Source organism: Aptenodytes forsteri, unplaced genomic scaffold, assembly GCF_000699145.1.
Source record: "Aptenodytes forsteri isolate BGI_AS27 unplaced genomic scaffold, ASM69914v1 Scaffold84, whole genome shotgun sequence".
In the NCBI taxonomy this organism is placed as follows: domain Eukaryota; kingdom Metazoa; phylum Chordata; class Aves; order Sphenisciformes; family Spheniscidae; genus Aptenodytes; species Aptenodytes forsteri.
In genome coordinates, this window is record NW_008795492.1 from 4,351,081 (window position 1) to 4,378,927 (window position 27,847).

The window sequence follows — 27,847 nt, forward strand, 5'->3', positions numbered from 1 at the left end:
ATGGAGTTTCTGGGGACCACACACCTAGCCAGTTACTGTGGCACAAAGAAGAAGTGCCTGTTCCCGGATCTAGTTCCCACCAGCACCACCAAGGACACCTATCAGTCCTACTACCTACCAGGCTACCGCTGCCGCAGCTCCTGGAGGCCCAATCTGCTTCACAAAGTGGTTTCGGTCCCTCCCAGCTCTGACAAGCAATTTAATCCCACTGGGCGGCCGCCCACTATTCTGCCTGCATCACGTTCTACCCTGCATGCCCGCTACAGCACTCGTGACTGGCACCATGCGAACATGGTTCAATTAAAAGGCTCCGAAGCCTCCAGGTACTCCGCTGGTAGACTGAACGCTGATTCAATGCGACTGATCCAAGATAAGGATCAACTGACTTATCGGATGCAAGAAGACAGTAGAAGAAACCTGGGAGAGAGGATCTCTAACATTGATTTCTGGAGATCTGAGCTCGTCTATGAGCTAGAGTGTCTGCTGAAAGCGACCCAAGACTTGGAAACAGCAAAGAAGCGGCTCGAATGTGCTGCAGATGAAATGCAAGGACCACTGAAGGTAGGTTTGACATAGCTAGTTATTTCATGACTGTACTGCGGAATGGGTAAAGAAAGTGGCTTTAACTCTGTTGAATACCAGTATGACTTTTACCGTTATCATCAAGACAGATCTTGGTGAACCATTACCTTGAGTAAGAAGGAAACCTGACCACCATGGCCTTTATATATAAAAGTCAACAAAGGAACCTATCAAGATACTTCTATGCCCTCTTTTCCTTCCTTTCTGCTTGAGGCTCCAGGAGGCTGTCTGCCTCAGGCACTGGCCGGTCAGCTCAGTACATTACAGGAGAGCAGAAAATGGCCCTCTAAGTTGCAATATCCCGATATTCTTATCTAGCTCTGGATTTTCTCCTATTGCTTGGTGAAAATAATATTTTCACTTAGGATGGCATATCATTTGTGTTACATTTTGAAGTTCTCCAGAATCTTAAAGGCAAATTAATTGCAACAGAAAAAGCCACAGTAATATAAGTCAATGAACGATGCTAGCAAAAACTCAAAACATGCAAAAACTAGAGTCAAAGTTCTCTCATAAACATCAGGAGTATTGCTGATGGAAGCTACGTCTATCAGAAATGTTTCTAGGCAAGTACAAATAGAAAACCAAAATTCAGTATTCAGTAATGACTTTTTTAGTTGTCTCTATCTGTACTGATTGAGTGGCAGGCTGAGGACGCTTTCTATTCAGGGAACATTTTCTGCTGAAAGTCTTTGTGCCAGCTAATGCTGTTTCATTTATTAGTATGGTTCTAAACAAGTGGATGAGACATTAAGAGTGAAGTTAACCTGCTGGGGCAGGTTAACTGAATTCCCTCGTCAATGACTGTAGTTATGCAGTCATTCTCTTGTATAGGTATGAAACTTCCAAACTTTGGCATTGGGTAAGGGAGGATGAGGGGAGATGAGATTAAAGGATTTTGCTATGGATGAGCGTAGAACAACACAGGTGTTTTAATCCACACAATTTACAACAAAGCTTGGGCATGTTGAGATGTAGGCCTTGCTGCACATTAATAAGCAGCTAATCAAATGGCAGCTGTGGTGGCAGCTAATCCTTAAAAGCATGTATTAACAGGTAAGTAGGAATGAGCCACTGAGATGGATCAGTTGAGCGCAATTAGGCCACCTCCTATTCTGTTCCAACCTCGATAGATGGTCATTACTTGACGCGTCAGCTCAGTGGCCCCTTCAGCAAGGTTCAAGGTTTCACTCCACAACGCGGTACTGAGCCTATTGCAAATGTTCCTTGGTTTGCTTGCAGATAGCCCTAGAATGCTTGTACCACCGTGAGAAGCGGAAGGGTATAGACTTAGTTCATGACTATGTGGAAAAGAACCTCATAAAGGTAAGACCAGACTTACTAGTTTATTTTTCAAACTGTGGAAATAACTAAAATCCAACTAAATATTCATCAGGGTAAAAACATTGCAGTAATTTCTTCCTTTCGTTCATTTGGAAGACTGAGGGGGGGAAAAGAGGAAGAAATTTGGTAAAACCGTATATATTGGGGATGGTTAATGTTCTATTCATCCTTCCCAGAGCAAAAGGAATAGCCTAGCATCCTTGTGAGGTCTTGTCCAGTTCTATCTTCCCTGATCCTATAAAACAAGGTAGAACATTTCTCAAGATTGTTTTCTGGGCCACGGTCTATAAAATCTCAGAAGTTCTTAGGGCTTACAATATAAAATGCTGGTTTACTGCCTTGCTATATATATAGTGTAACTGAACAAAGAAAATGAGGTGGATAGTAGCGATTGCTAAATCTTTGAAATAAAAAAAAAATCAAATAACATTTTGCTAACATATTTGAAAGAAGTTATATTGGATGTGTATGAGAACAAAAATGTATGAGAACAAAAAGAACATTATGGGACAATGGCATTGCTTCAAGCACTTTTCTGGATTGATAGATTACAGAAGGATGTGCAGACCACTTGGATAACCGAGATGCTTGTTCAGAGCCTACAGCCTGGAACTTGGAGTTTTAGAGTTTTAATGAAGAATCAAGGAGTTAATATATATTAGCTTAAGTATTTCAGCACTTAATTTAGCATGAGAATTCAGGGTAAGATGAAATACTGCTACATGTCCACATGAACAGATGAAAATATTTTTTCAAAATGAAAAATAAAGGCTATTTGCCTGATGTCCCCAAGCACTGCTCTGACTATGGAGCAGGCTAGAGAGTGACAATAAAGGACCACAAAGGCTCGTTTTGTAGTAAGAGGAAAGCCAGTTCTAAAGTTGCTGTCACTCCTACACATACCACACAAGTACAGAGACAGAGCCTGTATTTTTAAATTTGGGGTGTCTTAATGACTTCAGAATAATTTAAAACACTTTACTCCCTGTTTCAAAAGTCACAAAACTGTACACACTTATGTAAGAGGGTATGTTAGGCTAAAACAGAGTTTTTAAAAAGGAAAGAGGCTGGAACACCATAACGTTGTTTGAGGGACCGTATTACCATGTTTGTATAGTTTTCAGTGTGGTTGGTTTGAGTATTTTTTATTTATTTTAAGATGAGTGGAACCTGGCTTTGAATTTCTTTGACTAATATTTATAGTTTTGAAGAATTTTACAATATACTTCCTTAGGGAGCCTGTTTCTGAAATCAGATATTTTTTCAACCTACTCCACTATTAGCAAAATACTTGTATTGTTCTAGAAAAATGTAGAAGTAGTTAGAGAGGGTAGTTTAATGGATTAAGGTTCATGTTTCAAGTATCTTCATTACACTTAAGCCAAGCAAAATTTGACTTTATGTTTATTAGAATGACCTCATCCAATAAAATCTACTAACATGTTTGATATAATATAAAAAGCCATACAAAACCAAGTAAAAAGATACAACTTTGTCACACTGAGGAAGAGAAGGACCAAAACATGCATCCTTTCTTGACCTACATTGCATTTGAGATATGTGAGATGGTTGCAACATCTAGAATGCAGAACAAAAAGGATAAATTCACTAAAACAAATGAAGTTTGAAAGCACTGACACCATGTATTTTCCACTGTAGGAGGTTGATGTATTCAAGGACTGTCAAGAAATACTGACAAAACTTGCGCAGAAAATCAGTAAACAGTTGGGGTAAGACTTTATATTTAATTCCTGTTTTAAAGATAGGAAAGCTGAATTCAGTGTTGGCTAGTATCTAATGACAGATTGAAAATAGCAAAGGCAAAATCAGAGACTTAGCCTGTTAGATGCTCGTTGCCCTCCACTTCTAATTCTTACCAAGGATAGAATTTGTATGTTAAACTGCAGAAGAGCAATACTTACCGTTTAAAGATGACTGTGACTCAATTTTTAAGTCATGTTTAATCTGAAATCCTTCATTAAAATCAGGGACACCAAAATTATAGCTTAGTTGTGCCAATGTTGCTATGTGGCACATTGGAGCGAAGTTCAAAGGGAATTTTTTTTTTTAATTACAAAACTAAATTCAAAGGAAAATCATTATTGACAAAAGAAAGAGGAATCTAAGCACATCGTAAACATTGAGATGAGTTATGGAATGGACTTAAATTATTTTGATGTATATTTATCTATGTTTTTGTTATGGGAGGCTTTGGAATTTATTTTATTTCTTTGACAGTACACAAATAAATGCAAATTACATTTAAGTCTTATTTAATTAGGTAAAACTATTCTGAATACAGTGTTCTGTTAACTACACAGAACTGATACAAATTTTAAAAGGCATGTTTATATGACATGATTCTCAAAAGAAACAGTTCAAGTACTCACAAGGAAGATAAAGTTGTACAGTTCTTGATTAATACATTACAGGAGAAAAAGACATAAGTAGATTTTTATAAACAATTGCTCTTATTAATGGCACTCAGGACTCTCATGAGTCAGGCTAGATGTATTTCTGCAGTTCATCCCACTACTGTAATATATTGGGTATATGACCAGATAAAAGCTAAATTCATATTTGGTGGCATGAGCTCTGCCTAGCTCTCCAGGCTGGCATTTCTGGTTACCTTTGACTCAGTTCTGTCACCACATCAGGCAGACCGATAGCAATGCCAATTGACAAGTACGTCACGGAAACAGCAATATTTGCAAAAAACATCAATATGTCTGCTGTCTCCCTGATGCACTGGAAAGCAAGACTTTCTTTCTTCGTCCATATTACTCCCATTCTAGCCCAAGGTCTGCCAGGCCTTCCCTCCTTTTGGAAGAGCCAAAGGAGATTAAGTTACTCCAAAAATTCCTTGTGGGTAAGAAAGCAAGAGATGGAACAACATATTTCCCTCCTCGTGATCAAGATGAGCAGAAATATTTAAACAGATTTTCCAATGATGTACAATTTGAATTATGCTAAGTGAATTTGTCCCCCAAATCAGGAGAGATGGGAAACCACAACTCTGGTCTGCCCTTTTCTTTCTCATTTACAGCTTTGCTAGCATGAAGGTTATCACTGAAAACCTCCTCCCTTTTGCTCTGAGGCTTTCCTTCATGCCACCCAACTACCTGTTGTTTTTCACCATTGTGGTTGTCTGTCATCAAAATGACAAACATTATTAAATGCAGCGAGTTAAATGCAATTCTTTGAGGAATACTCTCTCGAGGCTGAAAGAGATGAACGGGACAGCAGCTCCCTCTAGCTAAATTACAGCACCAAGCATTTTCAAGCCACTGTAAATGCCAACAAACTATAAAATGAAGCATTGTAGGAAGTTAATGGAAGCAATTAGCTATTTAGCACAACAGCATTAAAGGTGGTTCAGATCAAGGTAATTCTTTCCCCTTCACAGCATCAACAGAGATGCACAGCATGCCCTGGAGCAGGATCTTTCTGACAAAAACTCAGCCCATTTTATTGATGAGAAGTGCTTTAACCTGAGGAACACATCGGACAGCATCAACTTTTATCATGGAGTGGAGAAAGCAGATGGGACGTGAGTACGAGTGGCTATTGTAGACTTCTCTTTCCCTGCTCCCTGCCGTAAGAGCCTGATTACAGCACGAGTCCTAGCCTTACCTTTGAGAAGTGATGTAGAATGAAGTAGCTTCTCTCTCCATATGGCCCTGTCTTTCCTTGGTGTGAAACCCTCCATCATCCTCAATTATTCTCTGCCTCCTAGCAGCTGCCATTGTTGGAGGCCGGGCAGAAGCTGGCAGTCTGCAGCACCTACACCGCTGATGTGCAGTGAGCTGTGCTTTTCAGCAAGGATGATCATTTACAACTGCGTTGCAGCTGACTCCTTGCCCTCAAACTCCTTTCTGCAGATGTCTCCCTTTGGTTTTGATTTATACTGTTCTGTGGCCTTTGGGTTTCAAAACCACATCCAATCAAATTAAAGTGCAGCTAAGGTGTGCAGTTAAGTGCAATGTGGTAAACAGCATGCAAGTGTACAGCAAGGACTATATATATTTTCCGTAAAAATAGCTTGGGTTATTTGGAAATCAGGCCATCAAGCTATACGGAGGTATGTATTAAAGAGGATGATCACAAAGATTTGGCATAGCTTTAGCATTACAGACTGAACTAAAAATCACTGAACTAAAACGTCCCAATTGTATACAGTTTTAAAACTGTTTATTAGTAGTGGCCTCATCAAGACCTGCATCCAATCCAAAAGCAATAGCCGAAGCAGCTTGCAATAGAGGGCAGTGTTTTTGTGCTAATGACTTGTTAGTTCCTTTATCGCTCTTTAACACAGCAATATTTGAATGGTGAATGTACTCTACAATCTCAAATGATGACGACTCTGTCTTGTTGGAAGGAGAATGTTCTGCTTCTCATTAAAAGATCACCTCATTCACTACTGAAATGAGGGCATATCTGAAGGAAACTTGGCAGGCATTCTGCTGACGCCAGTAACACTACCTACTTTTAGGATTAGCAATGAATAAAATTATCCTTGTCAGCTCTGGTAAAAAGCAGATTCACGTGGATAAGTTTTACAGCCCTTTTCCTTTCTCACCAACCATTATCCAAAGAAATGCCATTTTTCATTAACATTTTCCTGAAACCATCTGGCAGACTGAGACATACCTGCAGCACTCAGGAGCAGAGCAGGTGTTTTCTGCCTCAACAGAGCCAGCCAGATAAATTCCAGTCTGAAAAAGCAATGTTAAAGAACAGATTAAGTACTAAGTACTTCAGATAGTCAAGATGGAAACCTACTTGAAAACTTAATTTTCTGATGAGAATATGAATATAATCATCAGACCATAGAGGGGGGAAAAAAACCCCAACCCAAACCAAATACCCTGCAGAAAGTATACCAAGATTGTCTGGATCAGTAGTTGTAAGTAACGTCTGCTCAGGTTTAGCACACTGATTTGTGCACTTTACTGTGGTATCATGCTGGTTACCTGAAACTGCCTAAATAAACGTGTGGCACTAAGGAATTCCAAATCGTTTAGGAAGATCAGTACTTCTGTCTGGAGGGAGAGGAATACCCTATGAAAAACTGAAAAAAGGGCCCCTGCGAAAACAAGCACTGACAAAATTAACTTTTTCTTTTTGCATCCCTTAATATTTATTCTCAGTGTTCAATTAAAATCTAAAGTCAATGTGAAACTCAATAAATAGTGACCTGTCCCTGCAGAGTTTAACACACAGGCATAATTCTTAGAAGGAAGTTTTGTGTGGAGAAAGAAGTCTAAATGCAGGCAGAAGTTTGTCTCAGTGTTTCAGTTTGGCAAGTAAAATATCTGTACCTTTTCATAAAATGCACTAAATATTTCTGGGTGAAGGGAGAAGTGACCTAGTAGGCTAAACAGCGTATTAAAGAAGGTGGTGAATTTAACTCCAAAGAGAGTAGCTTATGCTGCACCAGTTTTCAAGCCAGGGGCTCAGGCTGCGAGTTGAGAGCCCCACAGACTCCCAGTTTGGAGAGACCTGAGTCTGGGATTTATATTCATAATTATGTTAATTATGATAATGAAGGCCATCTATGAAGCTTGGACACAAAACCAAGCATCCCAAAGTTTGTTTACATACAGGACATTACAGCAGGAACATTAATGGGTGGCACTTTTCAGTGCAGGAGCCCTATATTCAGTCTTTCTCTGTGTATTCATAGGCTTTTCCATAGCAGAGCCATTTCTGCTTGTCTCATAGATATTACTAAATTTAACTGTAACAGCCGTGTAAATTAAAGCAGAGGTGTTCATTTTAACACATGGAGAAGCAAGAGGATGGAGATATTTATCCAAATGACACAGAAGGACAGTGTTGGGGCTGGGAGAAAATTCCAGTTCTCCTTACTCCTAGGTCAGTGCCTTATCCATTTTCCTGCCATCATTCCTTCTGATGATGAGGGCTACTAGGATGTCAGAGCCACGTGCTTTATTATATAGGTCTCACATATCTCATGAGGTAGGGCTGCTCTGATAGCAGACCAGAGCTGTCTGAAGAGCTCTGTAACAATCCTTTCTCCTTCGGTTTCTTGCTCATTTTCCCTAAACTAGGTTGGGCTTTCATGTTCTCTGGTGGTTGGTGACACACAACTCGGTTTCCCCAGGATAAGTGTTTGGATTCACAAAAGTAGATGGTATTTGAATCTAATCTGATGGTGTGCAATGTGCAGGAGATCACGCTAAATAATCTAATAATCCATTAAGGCCATAAGCACTCTGAACCTTGACACAGAGAAACGTGTCAAATTTCAGCTGAGATACAGCAAGTAGGAATTCAGACCATCACCTAATCTGTTAAAGACAGGAAGAAGTTGCGTTGTTGATATTCATACCTGATCCTGAAAAACTATTTTTAAGCATCAATAAACAAAAAGTATGCAAGAAAAGGTCATTCTTTATACAGCAAAACATAAACCTACTTACTTTGGAGTTGATGCCAGGGCCACTAAGACCTTTAGTTAGCAGCTACAATATTCAAGCAAATCATAGAAACTCTGTCGAAGCAACAGCTCTCCAAAATCTTCACTTGTTGTTGCCAAATCTTTGGCTTGTAGAGGAAAAAAGAAAAAAAAAAAGTGGGTATGAAACCCATAAAATCACCTGATGTATGTGATTACACAGTTTGCACAGTTCAATGGATGAACACTTAGCGTAATTCAGTGTAATTATCACTGACCAGAAAATAGCTCGACTAAGCTTTTATTTTTTTATTTTCCCCTTATTTTAAATTTCTTACTAGTGTTTCAGTTCCTGCAACATGGGCTAAATTCAGTGAAGACAATATCAGGTGCTCTCAACATGCAAGGGCCAACTCTGTCAAGCTCCGAGAGGAGGCAGAGGTTGGACTGGAGAGCACGTCTGAGGAGATGTGGAATCATTTCATCAGTACCAACCTGGCCTTTAACAATCGTATTGCTGAAGTAGCTGATGCAAAGAACAAACTCCAAGCACAACTGGCCAAGGTAAGATTCACTAATAGTTGGCAGCTGCATATTATCTTAGTTGTACCTGAAAGGCATAGAAATCTTCTCCAGTGTTTACATCCTTCCTGAATAAGCACCTCCTCAAAAGATACACCTGTATTACCTGTCCTCAGATGGTGCATTTGAATCACACGGCCTGAGAAGAGCTCACTCAAAGTCTGACAAGATGACAAGGTTTTACAAGGAACCGTGCAACATCTGTCCATAATCACACACTGATTATTTTCATTTGCAACTTACATGTTTAAAGTGGGGGAAGATATCTTACATGGTATTTTTTTTTTTTTCAATTTTACATTTATAGATGATATTCCCTGGCCATTTCCTGATACAGAAATAGTACATGAATTACTTTTTTTTGTTTGTGTGGGTTTTTTTTGTTGTTATTAAACAGTGAACTAACTTTGGAAAGTGTGCACATAAAAAGGCCCACAAACAGCAGCACATTTATCTGTTATAGAAGAAGCAGAAGACTAAGTTTTTGCACTTTCATTTTGCAGCAGCAAGGGAAGAGCTCTAAATTAACCAAAATTTAGAAGTATTTACATGCAGAATGTCATTTTGTCTACCTTTGACACTTAAGTTCCAAGTTTGCCTCTCCCTTTTGATAAATACATTTCCACATCTTTAACCTGAATTTTGGCCTGGTTGCGGTCGGAAACAGCCTGATATTTCGGAGTGGGCCAGACAGCGAAGTCTTCAAACATTTGTTCTGCCTTTGTCTTCACATTATACAAAGCAGAAATGACACAGAAGGAGACAGACCTGTATTAATCTCTATCTGTATTGCCTTTTCAGTAAGCTTTCACTGAAATAAGTGATGTGTTGGAAGTGTATTAGTTGAATTTTAAAACGTATTCTGAAGTTAAGAAGAGGTGCTGCCTTTGTACTGACAGATAAAATCTGTTAAGCTAGCAAGACTCCCTGTGTTACTTTCATATGACTTCAGTCAGAGTTCAGTAAGTTCTTCCATTAAGACTCTTTCTCTAATAGAGGAGCCTCATGTTCACTCATTTGTTTCAATGCACATTTGGAAACAATAGAGCTTTCCTGCCATTCTATTTGCCATAAGTAGTTTAAGATGTTTTCAGTTTATTTTTAGGGACTCTTAGGAAAGTGCAAACTAACCAGCTAAATATGTGAAGTCACAGCACATAAATTAATGTTTTCTTTTTTTTCCCTGCTTATAAAGCACAAAGGATGTTGAATGTAGTTTTTTGTGTGTTTTAGATTGTATATGATCTAGCCAACTACAGCACTTTATCCCTGAGTTGGCCATACATACAAGTTTCTCACGGATTTAAATCTATGAACGTTTGCTTCACATTTTCCATTGACCTTTCTAATGCTTTTAAGTGCCCCTTTTATAAAAGAACTTCTAGCATGAGGTAACACAGGGTGCACATACAGAATCACAAAGTGCATTGTGAGATATCAACATATGAGCAGGGATTTTGTCATGGAGCCCAGCTGATACTATGACATAACTGCTGACAACTGGTATATAACAGGGGAGAAAAAAAATTATGTCCCTATACTGTTATACCATTAAATAGCAATCATAAGCTATCTGAAGAAACTTGACTAATCATATCTGTATAAAGAATAATTAGCTTGTATGGTACACATGGATAAAAAAATGTATCAAATAAGATTGCACTCTATGAACTAATGCTGCTGTTACTGCTGAGTTACTAGATAGCACATACATAGCAGAGATACTTTACTCATTACAAACTCCATAGTAATGTAGTTACATCAGAATAACAAAATGCTAGAGGAGAAGAAAACTGCATATGCTGGTGAGGAGTAATTCAGGCTAGTCAGTGTTGTCAAAGGAAAGGAAAATACAGTAGGTTTATTGAGCAAAACCATTGCTGGTTAAGATGTGGGTGAAGTTATACGGTAGAAGTCCTGTTAATTCTCTTGCTCATGACCACACCTCAAAAGGACAAGAGGAACGAGAAGGCGAGTGAGGGCAGAAGTGAGTAAGGAGTGAGTGCTCCTAGGAGTTATCTATAGGTAAGCATAACAGAGTACCCTTTCTTCTTTCTCCAGGCTTGCAGTATAGTCTGTAATAATCGGAGAAAAGAATATTGCTAGGATATGCTTTAAGAAGACAGCCAATGGCTGCCTCAAATTCTACCACACTTCTATTCTTCCACTGGGATGCGATTATAGTCAACTTCAGCTACTACAGTTCCTGTTCCCTTCACATCTAATAGCAATTAGACAATGGGTGCCACAATTGCATTGTGTTTAAAAAAATCAGTCAATCTTTCAAACGCTGTTTTTGCACTGACTTCTCAAGCAATGAATGCCACTTTCAGAGACATCCTTCTCTCCGCCAAATTATTTCCCTAACTAAGCAGGCTAGCTCCATAAAATGAGAGGAAAATGAGCATAGAAAAGATTCGCTATCTTGGAACCAGGCAAAGCTATTAATGAGGTCTGGAGCCTGTTTCAGAATGAAAAATACTTTTCTGATTTGTGAAACAGCAAAATCTCTTCCAGACAAAAAACCCACCAAACTACAGGGAACCTCCTGCAACCATTTGTTTCTAAAATCAGTACCCTGAAAAAGGAAACAATCAAAAAATACATAAAAGAATAAGTAGTGTGAATATTGTGATGATCTAAAAATGATCCTATGTTGAAATGGCACATTTTTTTTTGTTTATATCACTTGCACATAGAAGATCGGCTGGTTAAAATTAAAACCAAATGCCTAATGCCTGAGCATGTGATGGACCACAAGCTGTTTAGAAACATAGAGCACCAGGTGGAACAGTTTGTCTTGCATTGTAGATTTCATCTGTTGGCCCTGGAAAAAATTCATTTTCCCTTGGAACTAAGCTTTTTGTAAAAACTCATCTAGTTAGACTTAAACTCTGGAATCAGTGCACTGTACTAGTGTCTGTCATTGATATTGTGGTGGTGACTATGCTGTGTGCTATGGTTAGGATTTGTCATATCTTAACTTAAAATGTTTCTCCTGGCCTGAATTTTTTTTCACGTTTAGTTTATATTGCCCATATGTATAATGGCTTTACGGCCACACGTTTACAGTCCTGACTTTCTGTGCAAGAATGTCATTGCTTCAAACTTGTTTAGGGAAATCCACTACAAAAAGGAACACGGGCGTTGCCCTGGTAGTGATCTATTGGAACATTCTTGCATTGCTGTAATCAAATGGTAAAGGGCCTTTCTCCTCCTGCCTTTCTTTCCCTTGCTTGATGACAGTATTATATCACATATGAGATTATATGAGCAAAATGCCATTCATTTATAGCTTGGAAAACAATAAACAGGATTAAAAATACAAGAATGAACAAGATTTAGTTAGTTGTGAATTTATGCAGGCAAGCTAAGGAATTCCACGTGCAGTTTGCTATACCAGTTACTTCTGAAAAGCTAGGATTTTCCCCTCAGTAGGCATTTGCGCATATTGCATCAGGTACCTCCTTTCCTGGGTGCTGTTGTCTGCAGCAGCCCTTCACGGGACTGCTGTTCAGGAGAAGGTTGCTGGGTTGATATTCTAGATCAACAGTAGTTGGTAACAGTTATGTTATCGAAGGCTCTGTATGAACAATCTACAGCAGTCCTTCCAGCGCTTCCTTCTCCTCCTAAGTACCACCAAACTTGTATTTCTCATATAAACAAAATGTAAGGAAAAACAGTGATCCATTATTACTCTGTTTAGTTTTATTCTAGGATATTGTCTTCCTTGATGTCTAGAAAAGTGTGTTCCAAAAGATACACAGAATGTATTTATGTGATGAAGGTATTCTGTTTTTACTTCTATCAAGCATTATGCCAGGGGTTTTGCCAAGACCTTCTCCATCGATGACATAATGTCTCTGTTTCAGGTTACAAACTGTAGAAGTCTCAGAGTAATAACTGCACAGCAGTCCATCTGTTTTTATAGGCATTTTGTTTGCTTCTAGTACTGCTGGTGGACTCGTACCTCAGTTTCTAACGTTTCTGCACCATTTACCTTGAGTTACTGAAATACAATTGAATAATAGACTCCAAGAATTTTCCTGTTGTAACTGATCGAGGTTCTGCCATAGAATTTAACCTAGGTTCACACATCATATTTAGAAGCACATGAAGAAAATACAGTCTTCAGAAAAAGACTTCAGCTGGTTTGCCTTACCTGGATTGGAAAGTGTGTATAGTTAAGCCAAGAGAAGCACCTAAGAACTTTTCCTGGTAGGCATTTGAAAAGCAGATTTTTGCTCCTTAAATAACTTTCTCAAACTCCAACATTCAAGCCGCTTGGCACACAGCCTTTGCTTCTTTTTCATGTCTAAAACAGTCCAAACAAGACAAAATGCCTTCAACTTCTAGTCATCAGACAACACACATGATGAAAACATTCATATGCTATCATTTTATAATATATATTCACCTGTCCCATCACATTTTTTACTATAAACCTACAACAATTTCCATTTAGTTAGAGGGATGGTTTAGCGACTTACAGATGTCTTGTCTTGGAGCAGATCAGATGTGGTTTTACCCTTTATTCTACTTGGAGCTTGGTCCGAATCCCAATACTGACTAGGCTCCAAATTCAGATCAAGTAACCAAGTCAGCACAAGGGAAGTCTCCAAAGAGCATTTGTTGTCAGTGATTCCCACTTGCTTTTCTGAATTCTCAGTCCAGCTGCTGTCCGCGCTTACTGTTATTTCATTGATGTATTCAGGAAATTGAGTTCTCTTCACTTCAGATTTTCATTGTCTGCTATTTGGCTTTTCCTGCCTGCCACTTCTTTTGGGGAAGCTGGCTGGTGAGGCTGACAAACCCCAAGTCTATCAGAAGTCTGGGAAGTGATTTGCATAGAGTAACAGTAAAAAAGGATTAAATTGCTTTTGTATAATTTTGAACAGGAAACTATCGAATGCAGAATGGAAATGCTGTCCTTAAAAACCTGTTTTATATGTGTCCCGGTCCAGTTCACTGTAGAGCTTCTATGTTAATTTATTCCCTGCCCACTTTTGCTTGATTTTCTTCTAGACGACTTAGACAATTTGCCATCTTTACAGTGGCAATCAAACTGAGTACGTGGGGGCAAGGGTGTGGTATAAAGCATTTCCTACTTCAACTCCAAAGCCCGAAGTCATCACAGCTGCAAGAATGATTAAAGGACTGGAAAGCAAGCAATTGATAGAATAAGCTCCTCAACTTTCTCTTTAGCAGGGTGATGTTAAAGCACTAGATGACACTGCTTTATTTAGCTTATCCGAATAACAGTCGGGGTAGGGGCAGAGAACTTGCTAAATCCACAAATATCTATACAGAAGAAAAAAGAATCATAATACACGACTTTTTGCTTGAGCAGACAAAAACAAAAGAAGAATCAGTGGCCAGACAAAAGCCAGACAAATCTAGATGGAAAACATAAGCACTTACTTTTCAGAGCAAAGGAATTCATCGCTGCAACAGCTTACCACAGATAGATGGCTTCATTAGCACCAGGAACTCAAGACCAAGATCACTGTTCTCCCTGAAAGCTCTGCTCTTTCTACAGGGACTGGCTTACAAAGAGGAATTTCTACAGGATAGACTAGGGACCTGCAGGTAGTGCAGACAGCGCATAACTAAGACTTCTTTCTGAGCCTAAGATTGACAATGTCCCATTTCCATTTCTGTCCCAACTGCACAAGGCTATGGTTAATTTATCTTACATGATTCTGGGATTAATCTTGGTCATAACAATGCGAGGTTCATCCAGAATTTGGATAGCAGAACCCTGGAAATACGAGGTGCTGGAGGCAGAAGGCCAGAAGCCCTAGGCTAGGTATTTGGCAAGCGTTAGATCACAAACCAAAGAAGGTATTACAGCTCCACTGTGTTTCATCATCACTGGGCTCACAGAGCACGTGGTTGTTCGGGGATGCAAATGTTCTGTAAGAGTCTAATTGCAATGTAGGACTCTGGTCAGGCTTCAGGGCTGCTCTAGGACCAGGTTTTTAGGCTGGTGAACAGAAAATATAGTGTACACAATTCAATATAGAAGAAGTATGTAGTCTTTAGCATGCCTCAAGAAACACTCAACTTATGCCAAGAGATGTTATGGTAAATATATTTTACATCTGGTGTAAAAGTACACAGATCTTTAGGAAAAGAAGGAAAACCTTTAATCATGGTGCCAGCCCTTCATTAATATATTTGTGTCTCTTTTCTATAAAGTTAATATTAACATAGTTACCTTGGCTTCAGTCTCCTGGAAATAACCAATAGGGCAGGATGTTTATGTACATTAGCTCTGGGAATCAGTCAGACCAGACAGCAAGTGACATATTTACATAGTCCAGTATTTATACCATACCTAAATAGCAGATTCTCTCTGCCAGCTCCAACACCTGTACTGTGATCAGAAGTTGTTTCTCTGCCCAGAGGCAGTGCCCAGCACCACCCTTCCTGCAAGCTTTGCTATTCCACTACCCGGGAGCACAGGGATCAGAAAGATGCTAGAAAAACAGGTACATGTGTAATAAAATCATGAAAAAATAACCACCCACTTCAATAAATGAGTAGCCATGTTTCTGAGTATTTCCACTCAGTTCACTGAGAATGTGGGCTTTTAGAAACAGCTCTGTTTTGTTGTTGGTTTTTTTTTTTACCCCTGGGGTGTGAAAAGGCAGTATATTACATCAATATATGATGGAAATTAATTCTCACTTCCCTTTTTGCCTGGTGTATTTTTACTCTATACCTGAAGAGCCTACAGAATTTTGTTTTAGTAAGTTACTCCATCTCTTAAATGTTACCCCCTCAGAGTGTCCATCCTTCACACATTATTTTTATTAAATTTATTTATAAATTTAAGAAAAAAAGCTTTCCTGTCTTAGCAACTATTGAGTATGTTTATATGGTGGCTAGAAGGAAGTATTGAATACATTTAATATTTACACAACTTTCTTCTAATTCAAGGGATGAACCTACTTAATTTTATAACTAGCATAAAATATAGAACGAAAGCCAGGAAAACCTCGGTGGCAATAAAACCAGAAACTGCCTACCAGCCTCTGAAATAGTTTTCAAACTTCTTACCTGAGAAATTCTGAAAGGAGCCCTCCTGCAGCTGTTGAAAAGCACACAGCCTGCTCCTCTGAACAGGAACATAAAGAAATACTAAAATACGATGGGAGGTGCCCATGCAAGAAGCATGCAGGAGAGGTGTAGCAGTGTTGTGAGCCGAGGGAAGGAGTATGCCTATGGCAGAGGGTGTACTTTCCCTGTGGCACTTGCCCCACAAAGCCTTTCATCTCGGACCCCAGCGTATCCTCACATAACTGTTTTAATATATTTTTGTTGATCGCTTTTTTCCCTTCCTCTTTTTATGCCTTAATATCTCAGTTATTTACAGTTTTTCACGCCTGTTCGTGGTGGCTAGGTATACAGTTAATCTTATCATTTAATACTGGAACCTCTTTGAGAATAAAGTTTTCAGACGATTAACGAACAGTGCCTCAGGAGCGGTTGGGAAGGTGTGTGCTGGTTGGTGTAGGCAGCTCAAACTTGCCTGGAAAAACCTGTTTGAAGGAGGAAATAGTTGTTTAAGCTAGGAATAGACTTTTGCCTGCAAACCCAGAGAAATTACAGATGAAAGCTAAGGCACTCACTGGAAGACAAAACCAGATTTCTCTCTCCTAAAACTGTTGCTTAATCTCATGAAATCATAAAGACTTGCATAGACTACCTCAGAGTACGAGTTATGGGCAAGTGGAGAAACCACGCAGGAGAAGCCTGGCTCCTCAGCATGCCATGCAGCAATGCTCCACTTCATGGATTAGCCTAGGGGGAACACGAAATGAGGAAGGCTAGAGTTATCATAATCAAGTGACAGCCATTGCGCATCAGGATGTATTCAGGTTGTCATGAATCCAAGTGTCTTTATTTGCAAAATAACAGAAATCTCTTCTCACACTGACGGGGACACAGCTGCTAAGTAAAGGCAGCTTGGATTGAACGGATGTCAGACTTTGCTGGCATTGGTACAGAAGATAGCTTCTTTCTGCCACAACATTTACGTGTGAGAAACTGAGGTGGTTGCTACTATTACTGCTCCCTTCCCCTGCAACCCTTCCGCACTCAGGCAATTCATATAAACTTGCAAAAGAAACAGGGTTTAATTCAAGGCAGCAGTGCTCATATATATTTATAAAACTGTTCCTTATTCTCAGAAAGGGCTGTCTTGCAGGAAACAGAGATGGACATATGTAGTAGCTTGTCTAGAAAAGAAGCATTTTCAGGCTCCAAAGGGTCATGAGACAAATGCATTACATTGACTCTACAGGCAAGGCAAATTTAGCTTACCATGACTGGGTTGAAATTTCATTAATGACTAGAAAGAATCTCATTCCTGACAAGAATCAATATTATAGAGCAGCTGCATGAGCCGTAGCCGTTTCTCTCTGGCACCATCTCTTTCTAGAGACATGCCTCTGATAGAGAGATGTATACCCTCCTCTCAGATGAGGCAACCTGAGACAAAACAGAGCATGCACAAGGTCCAAACTGCCTGTTTTATTGTTATTTTGACCAGGTTTAGCAAAAATACATTAGTAACATAGCAATTTTGTTCTCCTAAATGATGACGCAGTCTAAAACTGCTGGTCCTGCAGCATCTGAAAGCATGATACAGCGTAAAATGGAGGACAAATACAACAGAACTCTGAGGCTTATTCTTGTTCTTCGATAGTTAAAAGTGTAGCAAGGAGGTATGCAAAGAGTTAAGCGTTTCCTTGTGTATAGTTATTGCTTCCTCTGTTATTTTGAAAATATTTTAGAAAATCTAGGCCAAGTTAAATGATCTTATGTTTTTCTCCCCCTTTAACTTTAATAAAACTGTTTTAAAATAAACATCTTGTACATTTTTAGGACCAGTGGAAAAGTAAAATAGAAACTGATTGCATATAAATGTAAAATTGATTAGATTATTTTCAGAGATTAAAGTAAAAAAATGCATACTGGAATTCAGTGGAAGGAAGATTTTTTGTAAGATTGTTATACCAACCAAATGAAAGGCCCAGGGTCCCTGGGTCCTCTGTTTCAATCTAAGCTGAATAGACCAATCTGTGTAAGGACACAGATTAAATGTCCAGATGTATGTTTAAAGCCTTCGTTGTTTTAAAAGGGTAGTATTTACATTCTGATAGTTTCCTCTTTTCTGTGAAACCGTCATGCTTAAGACAGTTATAAAGAAAATGTTGGGGATTTTATAGGTAGCCTTTGGCATGCGTAGAACTTACAGTACGCTTTAGCTTTCAGATTTGTTGACTGTATTTATGCCAGCCCTATTCCCATTGTTATAAAGCTTTATAAATAAAAGCTTGCAATATTCCCAAATCCGGACCGATCTCTCCACTCCTAATACGCTTGATGAATTGTGCAATGCATCGGTTCGAAGATATTTTCCCTGGGCGCAAACTAAACCACTGCTTCTCTTAACTATGAAACTCAGTCATCCCATATGAGTATACACAACAAATGCACAAAAGTTACTGCTCAGAATGATTTTAACTCTGCTTCAACACAGTTAAACTATCTGAATGCATTACCTGTTGATGTCACATTTTGTTGAGTGTGATTTTTTTCTTTTAAATGTGCTTTTCTTTTTTTCTGAAAAGATTCCTGGACTATTCCCCACCACCATCTGATTAAAAACAAAACAAAACTTGATAAGTCATAAAACAGTGACCTGCAATTAAGCTTCAAAAGAAACAAACAAACCCTAGAAACAACAAGAGCAAGGGACATGGTAATCTCTGTCAAGAATTTGTCTGTGACATGACAGTAAAAACTGTCAGGCCCAAATTCATTTCAGATTGGAGATCTGGGTTATACTTGTAATCCAAAGATTGCAAGATATCATAGTTTTACTTTGAAATAATGTGGTCGTATACCCTAAAATTAATTGTGAAATCAGTCACGATTACACTATTTAGTCAATTAAGTATGATAACCTCAACAAATGTAACTTTTACAAAATAATTTGGATGAAATATGAAAACATGGATTAAAAAAAAGTTTAAAAAACTGACTGAGAGGCAAAATATTATATATAAAGAAATTTACAAAATGAGGAGGCACAAGAATGTTCCTCCCACCATATTACCGGGCTGCTGCTTTTTGCATTCGGATACTAAACACCGAGCAAACCTCGGAAACAACAAAGAAACAAGGATAGCTATCAGACTGTAGCATTTTAAAAATGCTTATGTTGTACATAAGACTGCCCTGATTACATGATGAAACATGTGTGACTTCAGCAGCTCTTTCGCTCGGTCTTACTGTATCCAGCCTATAAAAACCGTGGCCTTGGTGAAGTGAGAGAACAGTGGGAACGCAGTTTTCTACAAGCTCTCAAGAATGCTGCAGCACAAAACTTTACTCGTGTCCTGGAAGGGAAAGCTTCCGGACGGGCAGCTGCCTGAGCCAATGCCTCACCATGCTCTCTTAGCAACACGCTGCTCAGCGTTTGTTGTTTTTGCTTCCTGCCTTTGGAGGTCATCCAGAAATGACGTAGACTGGTGCAACACTATCTGGTGATCCTCCCCACCAATCCGTTTATGTATAGTAAATTATCGAAATCATTTTTATCCAATGAGTGGCCAGAATGAGTAATTGAAAACTGTTTGTACAAAGCTTCTGCGATGCTTTGGAGGTGGTTCCCCCGAGGCCATTTTTCTTTGTATGTCTTAAATGACAGTGCTTTAAAAAAAAGTAAGAAAAAATTTGAGAACACACAATGAACCTAAACCACATCCACTTACACGCAGCCAAGCAGGGCTTAAAGATGGATGCGTAGTTTCACATTTGAATTTTGAGTTCACAGGCAGGTTTAAACAATATTTTTCTTTAGCGAATGGGTGAGGGGTTTGCTCAGTAGCACTAATCAATTGCCTCGGTTGTGCATAATGTGCTTGCAGACTACTCCTACCTTTATGAGCAGGACACCAGAGCACCTAGTGAAGTCATGTGGCACAAGAATATAGTTACTGCACACTGTGCCGACACAAAGTGTTATAAGGGTTGGACAAAAACCTGATTTTTCAGTGACTTTTAGATGAAAGCTCTCTTTTCATGACTAATGAACTACTGGATTCTCAATAAAGAGGAACATTTTCTATTTAGACTTCAGAGCTTTCCCTTTTTGAACTTTAACATTGTGTGAATTTGCAGGCTGTGCAAGCTCTAAATACTTTGAGTCACTTCTAGATACAAGACGACTATTGTCCTATGTCAGTTATATGCCATTATTTATGGGGGAAGTGCGTATATGACTTAGTATTCTAAAAAGAGAGGGCAATACAGTCTCCCGCTTCTGTGTCACTAAGGGAACACCTATGTGTTTGCTATGCGTACAGTGGGCAATAAGTGCTGTAAAGGAACGGAAACAAACCTCAGGTTTGATGATTACCAACATTCATGCACTTGAAACATTACTACTGAATTTGAAACATATGGGTTTGTACTTGCACTGTGGCCACATATGAATGCATCAGAAGAGGATTTGAGAAAAGCGTGGGTTCAGAAAACTGCTCTTCTAAAGTTCTCTCCACTAGCTGAGCTTAACGAAAATGGCTTTTCCAAGAGACTGAGGACAGTTTATACATGGGCAATCTGCTCAACACTGTCTGTTCTGTCAAGAATCAGCTTGTTCCTTCTACATCTTAAAAAAACATCTGATATGTAATTTATCTTTTCATGCAAGCAGAATGAAAGAGTAAAGCGCACCCAACCATTACAGAAGCACTGTCACATAGTACTGGAATGGCCATGGTTTGCTGTAGGCAATCCTTATATAGTAAGGATTTGTGGCAGAGGAGTAGCACTGTTATCTGAAATACTGAAGACTACTAAAGTTGTTCCCTGGTCATCTTACAAATTTGTGTAATGCTTCCAGACCCTGCCGCAGTATGTTTCTTTGCACGTGCTGCGTCCCCTTTGATGGCTTCCTGCCTTCCTTCCATGTGTGGAATAAACACAAGATACCTATACTGCTTTCAAAGAAAAGGAGGGCAGGAAAAAAATTTCTCACAGAAAATATTAATTTCATCCTCTTCTCTAACCTGATTAGAACAATTAGCACTAATTAAGTGTAAGAGAGCTTGTAACCTAACTCCACTCACTGTATAAATTAAATTGTTTTGATTCATATTATCACAGGACAGAAAGTATCAGCACAGTGACTACATTACATGCTTACCGTAACACGAGTGCATTTGTGAACTGCAGCATTGCTCTGGGGAGCTGGTTTCACAGCCATGGTTCATTTCTAACCAAGTGCTCTGGGCTGCTTTAATTGCACTGTTTCATTGATAGATTTGCTCCACAAAGGTGAATCACCATTTCCACCTGCTGCCCAAGAGAGAAAGTGTTATTACCAATAAAGCTCAAAGTCTGAACCACAAAGGTCCTACCCAGAATCTGAACTGAGAGTGCAAGTCCTCTGTTCCACCATAAGTAGAAAACAAATAATCCACTCAATCCTTTCTGAAATTGAGACATAACTTTGCTCAGTTCTTACTGGGCTGAGATACGTGCTGCTTTGTTTCATTGTTTTTACTTTGAATTACACCTTTTTATTAAAAAGAAATAAATCTGCTTACAACTTGCTCCAAATTGTAAGTAGAATTAATGTAAGAGGCCAACATCCTCACAATACCCCACTGCAGGTAACAGAACTACGCCACAATGAATTTGGCTCACTTGCACGCAGTTAAGGCGTAGCATGGGAAACACCGCTGTAGTGACAGAAGCTATAACATAAACACAGGAAAGGAGGACCCTGCTAAGCAGTGGGTGACCTCTAAAAGCACTGCGTATTCTTTGCCTCACAGCCTTGGTACGTCCCCACAGGTTGATGTTTTTGGTTAGCAATGAAGGTGAACAGTGGGAGCAAAGGATAGGACTGGCAGGCTTGTAAAACTCTCCCTGACATACATCCGCTTAATCACCAGCAGCCTACCTAGGAGCTGCACCTCACCTTTGTCACGTACAGATAAACACGCGCTGGATTCTCTTAGGGAGGTTATAAATAGCAAAGTTCTGACAACAGCATAAACTACTCAAATTCTGCTTCTGAGCAGCAGAGGACCCAAATCCTTGGTGTTTTCAGGGAAAAGGAAGGATGTGGGCTTGATGCATAATGAAGACATTTAACTTCATTAAGTCTCTTTCCCTTAGTTTTTATCTATAGAAATAAGTATGTGTAACCAGTAAAATTGCAGCCAAGTTGTAAAAGGATGTATTTAACAATGCACTCTTATCATAAGTGGTTCCTCTGCAAAACAAATAGCCACCAAAGCGCTATGGATTACCTGCATAAATATTCCCTGTAAAACACAGCTAGCTTACAGTGATTATCTAATTAAGAAGGAACCACCGCAGAATAAAACTACAGGGAGAAATTTACTACCGTTAGCTTCACTTTCTTCCATACTGTGTTCCCTTCATAACAAACCAGCTTTTTTTCCCTGCAGTCTATAAGCAGTTAAAGCTTCTTTTTGGGTGAAGATGCTCTTAAGCTAGCTCTGTGAAAACCAACCTTGGACCCAAAGGGCTCAGTACAGTGTGGAGACCTGGCTTCAAATCAGTACAGTCATGTTCGTATGCTGCCGCTTCAGGGTCCAAGGTGATTCATCTGTTGGAAAATTGCATTGCTGTAAGGGTTGAACTGGTTTGGACAGTGCTAGCCAGGAGATCTTTCACATTGCTCTACTATACAACGTCAACAGGCCCTTAAGGATTTGGACTGGGACGCAGGTTCCTGGCATCCTTAACTCTTTAGGTTTTGTCTATAAATATCCTTTCAGCAGCAGGAACTAACTGAATTTTCAAACCACACATATCATTAGCAAACCTGGTACAGCTTAGTGTGTAGGCTGATCTAAAGATCTAAATAGCAGCATAATTTAAATCACTTTATGCCATTTTTAGTGGTTGTTGAAATTCAAGTTGCATTGATTTTAGTAGACTGGCTGAGAAACTCCATTAGTTCAATTTGTTCTCTTCCATTTTAAAGCTGTCTATTGGAAAAACTTGAATAGGTTCACTACATTGGCTGTAATGAATCCTGATAAATAAAAGTAACATAATCAATTGGCTGGGAAATGTTACTTGAATATAAACATTTTCTCCCTTCTTTCTTTTTCAAGACTGAGCAAAGCTTTTCCCTTGCAACTTCTCTCATTTTTTAATACAGATTAAAACATGTAAGAAGCACTTACAGGGTTTTCAGGGATAATATTATATGATTAACATACACTGCAACTAAACCCCATGCTATACTAATTCCATGGGCCTCTCCTTTTTGGTAATGTTTCATTCTGTATCTTCTCCATTTACAGAAAATAAGCTTTTAAAGGAAGTTGGTCTTCCCTCTACAGCTCCCAGTGGAGTTTTCAAAACTTTGAGAATTTAGTTTCAGTATGAAAATATGACTTGTGTTCATATGTTCTTGCAGCAGATGTCCCCAAAACACTTGGAGTATGAAACAATTTCAGAGGGGACATATTTGATTACTTTTGAATTTTTATGAGGCAGAAAGAAATAAGAATTGAATGAAAATGGCAGTTTATTGGAATTTTACCTTTGCAAAATGTTCATAGACCAAGCAGCAGATTTTTTTTGTTTAGGAGAAAAATTAGATAATGAAGCAAAATAGAAATAAGTCCCTGTAGTTCTATAAACACTGCCTCTATGAAAATGGCTTTATCACAGAAACACAGTTGGAATTTCTCCCATCACAGTAATTCAGTGCTTCTCTTCTGCTTGTAATAAATTTATATTCCAATTTGCCTATAAATTTCTTAATTTTATAATAGGAAAGAGATGGTGCATTTCTTAGTGGAAGTTGTTTGCCTGTTTTCCAGGAACAACTTCCTTAAATGTTTTCATTCGATGTATGATTGTATGGGCCTCCTTCTTCTAGCTCTCCTATGAGCTTTGATTACCATATGTCCTTTTAAAATATGGCAAGACCAAGCCAACATATTATACAAATACATCTGATCGATATGAGTTTATAGTAATCTCCTCCCCTAAATTAAACAAAATGACATGCCAGAATGGAAGCAGTTCCAATAGAAGTGTTTAAAAGCAGGGGTGAGTTCTGATTTTCTACACACATGAGGCTTACAAAAACATTCTGCTTTGTTCAGATACTTCAAGAAATCTTCCAGACAGAAGATACAATCATGTTACTGGAGAGATCCATAAAGGCAAAGGAGTACCCACTGAAAGTGGCTCAGACCCGCCTGGAGGGAAGAACTAGACGACCCAATATAGAACTTTGCCGTGATGCACCTCAGTTTCAGTAAGTAAAGGCCAGACTACTCCGTCCCTTCCTTCATCAGCCACTCAAGAATGGGAAATTTAATGACAGTGTGAACATCAGTTTGATGAGATTAGAACTGCATTCATTACATTGTGATATAAATTCTGGAAGAAAGTAGTAAAATCCAAGTAGCTATGTTGAAATAATGGGCCAAAACATCTAATGTTCAGTGTGTAGTTGCCTTTAGAGTCCTTCTCCCAGGACAGTTAAGAGCTCAATTGCTTGTTGGTGGCTGACATCTTTTGGGATTCAGTCTCATGTCCGAGTTGTGACTTAGGAATTGATTTTAATTCCATTCTGTATGAAACACAAGATTTCACTTTAGGAAATACCTAATTTTAGAAACACATTATCCCAGACAAAATTCTGTCTTTTGATGCAAAAAACTATCTAATGGTCAAGCTCTTTAAAAAGTTAATTGCAAATAAGAATGAGACAGCATCTCTTACTGCCTCAACTAATTTTCAACTATATAGTGCCTCCAGTATCATCTTTGTACAGGTTAGCTCATTTGGCATACATTTTGGTTATATAGCTGTGGGGACTTCCCAGCACATGTTGGCATCAGCTTGGTGATCCCTGTGCTATGATCCATTGTATAGTGTGTATTGTGTTATTATAGATGTACAAGAAGATGTCCGAGATACTAGCCTTCCTTCCCTGATGACTGAAGAAGGGTCTTCTGAATTGTAATCCCATTTATCTCCCTCCAATCCAGTTGGAACACATCAGTGTTCCAAAAGAACTCTATTGAGTATATCTTATTTAAAATACTGTCTTCAAAATATCTGGGGGGGCGGGGGGGGTGGCAGGTTCTCAAGAAATACTGCACCTGGAGTGAATAGCTGGAGTGAATTTCACAGTCCAGTAAGAGAATTTTGCATATTTTTATGAAAAGTAGAAAACTATTCCCTTTTTATTTTTGTCTCTAGCAAAATCCCACTGTATACAACAGCTTCACATACAATGAGATTAATGAAGTACATAATGCTTAAACTGAGTATTTCTATTATTTTTCCCTAAACAGTGTTTTATCAGCTCAAAAAGCTATTCAAACAAGGAAGGGGCAATAAATCATAGTTTATTGTACTGGCATCTTTTCACTTTTTTAACTCCTTAAACCATAAATCGTACAATGCAATATATCTTTTTTCAGCCTCAACTCCTTAATTGGATCTTGACATTTCCTTTGGCGTATCCATATATTAGATTTCTTCAACTTCATGCTCTGCTCTCCGCATCCATTCTGTCACAAAATATTGTTCTGGGTCTGAATTCTTTTATATCCATTTGGATAGCTTTATGCACGTGGCTTTTCATATCACATAAATCACACCTGTTCTAGACGCAGGAGCTCAGCTGTCAGAAACCAGAAAAACTTCTGATTGCACTGTAGCATTCACTTAGCAGTTACATTTACTATGGGAGCAGATCATTTGCCACTTCAGTTACCACCACACCATCAATTATGTATGCAAATAAGCTAGTATCAGCATTTTATTAAAAACCAAAACAAGACGGCCTTAAATATTAACACACAACTCCAGTTTTATACTCACTCTGAGTCTTGTTCTCTCCCTACTTCCTCCCTGAAGACCTCTTCCACAAAAATGTCTGCAGCATTGTGATTGGTATCAGTCCAGTCAGCCGGATTGCATGTATCCAAGATACAAAACTTGTTTGATTTAGGATCAAAAATGTGCTGAAGCAGTATCACATTACCCCTTCTTCTTCCCACAATTGCCAGTGATGCTGTTGATGTTCCAAAGGGTCCTGCCCAAAAAAGTTTGGAAGCTTCATTTGAAGTCACTGGAACATCAGAATGTCTTTGAAAATTTTCTTCAATTAGAGTGAAAGGACATTAATGTGACATACTTAAAAACAAAAAGTACATAGGGGTTCTGAATCAATCTAACTTCTACTAGCTTATAGAAGAGCTTCACAAGCTGTTACACAGCTATTTGGAAGTATTTTAGGCTTAATACACATGCAAGTTTTCTGTCAGTCTAATATGGCTTCTAATATTTTAACCAAAACGTTTATACAAGTACATCGTTTACTAGATGTAGTTATATTGACAGATAATTAGCATCTCCTGTTCTCCTTCCTCCAATGCATATGAATTTTGCTCTACCACAGCTCCCTAATCCAGACCAGGTTATTTTGGATGCTTTACCTGATCCGAATCATTGAATGTTATGGTCATCATAACTGCAATTAGAAAGAGAAATTCTGACAGGGTATTTGAAATTTGGACACTTTTTTCTATCACAGTTTTTGGCTGAGCTCACATCTCAAATAAAATGTATTTTCTTAGAGACAAAATCCTATCTGAGAAAGTAAAACCATTTGCTAATCCACTTTTTAAGGATTTTTTGCTTTTAACTAATTTGTTAAGTGTATTTCTCTCATGTGGTTTAAAGCAAGGAGGAATTCAGCCCAATAGCTCAACTGTAATAGGGAAAGAAAATATCAAATGAACCACTTCTTTGTAACATATAAATGTTATCTGAGTTTGCTGTTTATTTAAAAGGAAGTGCTGATGTTGGCAGTTGTTCTCTGTGTGTGCTGCCAACTTTGTAGTTGAAGGGATTAGGCAGAAAACAAATTAATAAAGTCTAGTTTTTCTGTGCTGAAACAACTGGGACTAACCCAAAACAAGTTAAAGTGGGTTCTGGAAAAATCAATCTTTCTCATAGTCTATAGTGGACTGAGCAATTAATAGAACATTAGACAAAACACAAAGTTGACAGTATTAAAGAGAGTTTACCAGCTCAGAGACTGTACAAGAAGATTTGCCACATCTCCATTGATAAGCCACTGGAAGAAATGTGGCTAATATCAGCTCATGGAAAGTCTTGATTTCAGAGCTCCACATTCAATGGTTATTCTGGCAAGTGATTCTTGTACCAATTAACAGGCTTCTGCACCAAATCTAGACCATTTAGCACATCCTGCTGCGCAAGTTTAAGCTATCATGAACTACACCAACACTCTCCAGTAACATCCATCCCAGACATATTCTACAGGACCATATGTAAGCGCTCAACACAGCCGTGCTAGCCCTAGAGAGGCTACACAAATGAGAGGCTGCAAGTGAAGAAGATAGCAATTAGAAAGATACATCAGAGTGGCTTAATCTGCTGTTGAAGGTCAACGCAAGCAAGAAACATCACTTCTTAAAGGTGCTATGCAAACTAGTTTGGCAAGTAGGTTTCATACTGATTCAGTCCAAGACAGCTGTTCAAATCCTGCCTGAAAGCACGACCTGTCCACTGTCAAAAAAGGAATGTGGTGAGGGACTGCTAAAGTTATGTGAGCAACCTGTCTCATTCTCTTTTCTCAGGCTTGTCACTGAAGTTTACGCTATAGATGACACCTTACATACCTTAAAGCGACGTCTGCAAGAAGCCCACGATACTCTGCAGATGCTGATCCTCAACAAATCAAAGCTGGAACAAGAAATTTCTGTGAAGGCAAACTCCTTCTTCATTGACAAGAAGTGTATGGACATGCGCAAAGTTTTCCCCAGCACCCCACGGCTCATTGGCTACACTTGA

At 38.8% G+C, this 27,847-nt stretch overlaps 1 protein-coding gene across 1 annotated transcript; it reads left to right on the forward strand.

Annotated features, from left to right (window-relative positions):
• Nucleotides 1-27,847, forward strand: TEKT5 (tektin 5). The gene is made up of 7 exons (XM_009281664.1): nt 1-565; nt 1,829-1,908; nt 3,586-3,656; nt 5,333-5,476; nt 8,689-8,911; nt 24,112-24,266; nt 27,634-27,847. Exons 1-7 carry the CDS (start codon nt 1-3, stop codon nt 27,845-27,847), a joined length of 1,452 nt encoding a protein of 483 aa, XP_009279939.1.

Excerpts from the sequence above, each read along its gene's own strand:
- TEKT5 (XM_009281664.1), top strand. The coding sequence starts at position 1 with ATGGAGTTTCTGGGGACCACACACCTAGCCAGTTACTGTGGCACAAAG. Across the intron at positions 5,477-8,688 it reads GTGGAGAAAGCAGATGGGAC|TGTTTCAGTTCCTGCAACAT; the intron begins GTGAGTACGAGT and ends ATTTCTTACTAG. Across the intron at positions 24,267-27,633 it reads CGTGATGCACCTCAGTTTCA|GCTTGTCACTGAAGTTTACG; the intron begins GTAAGTAAAGGC and ends CTCTTTTCTCAG.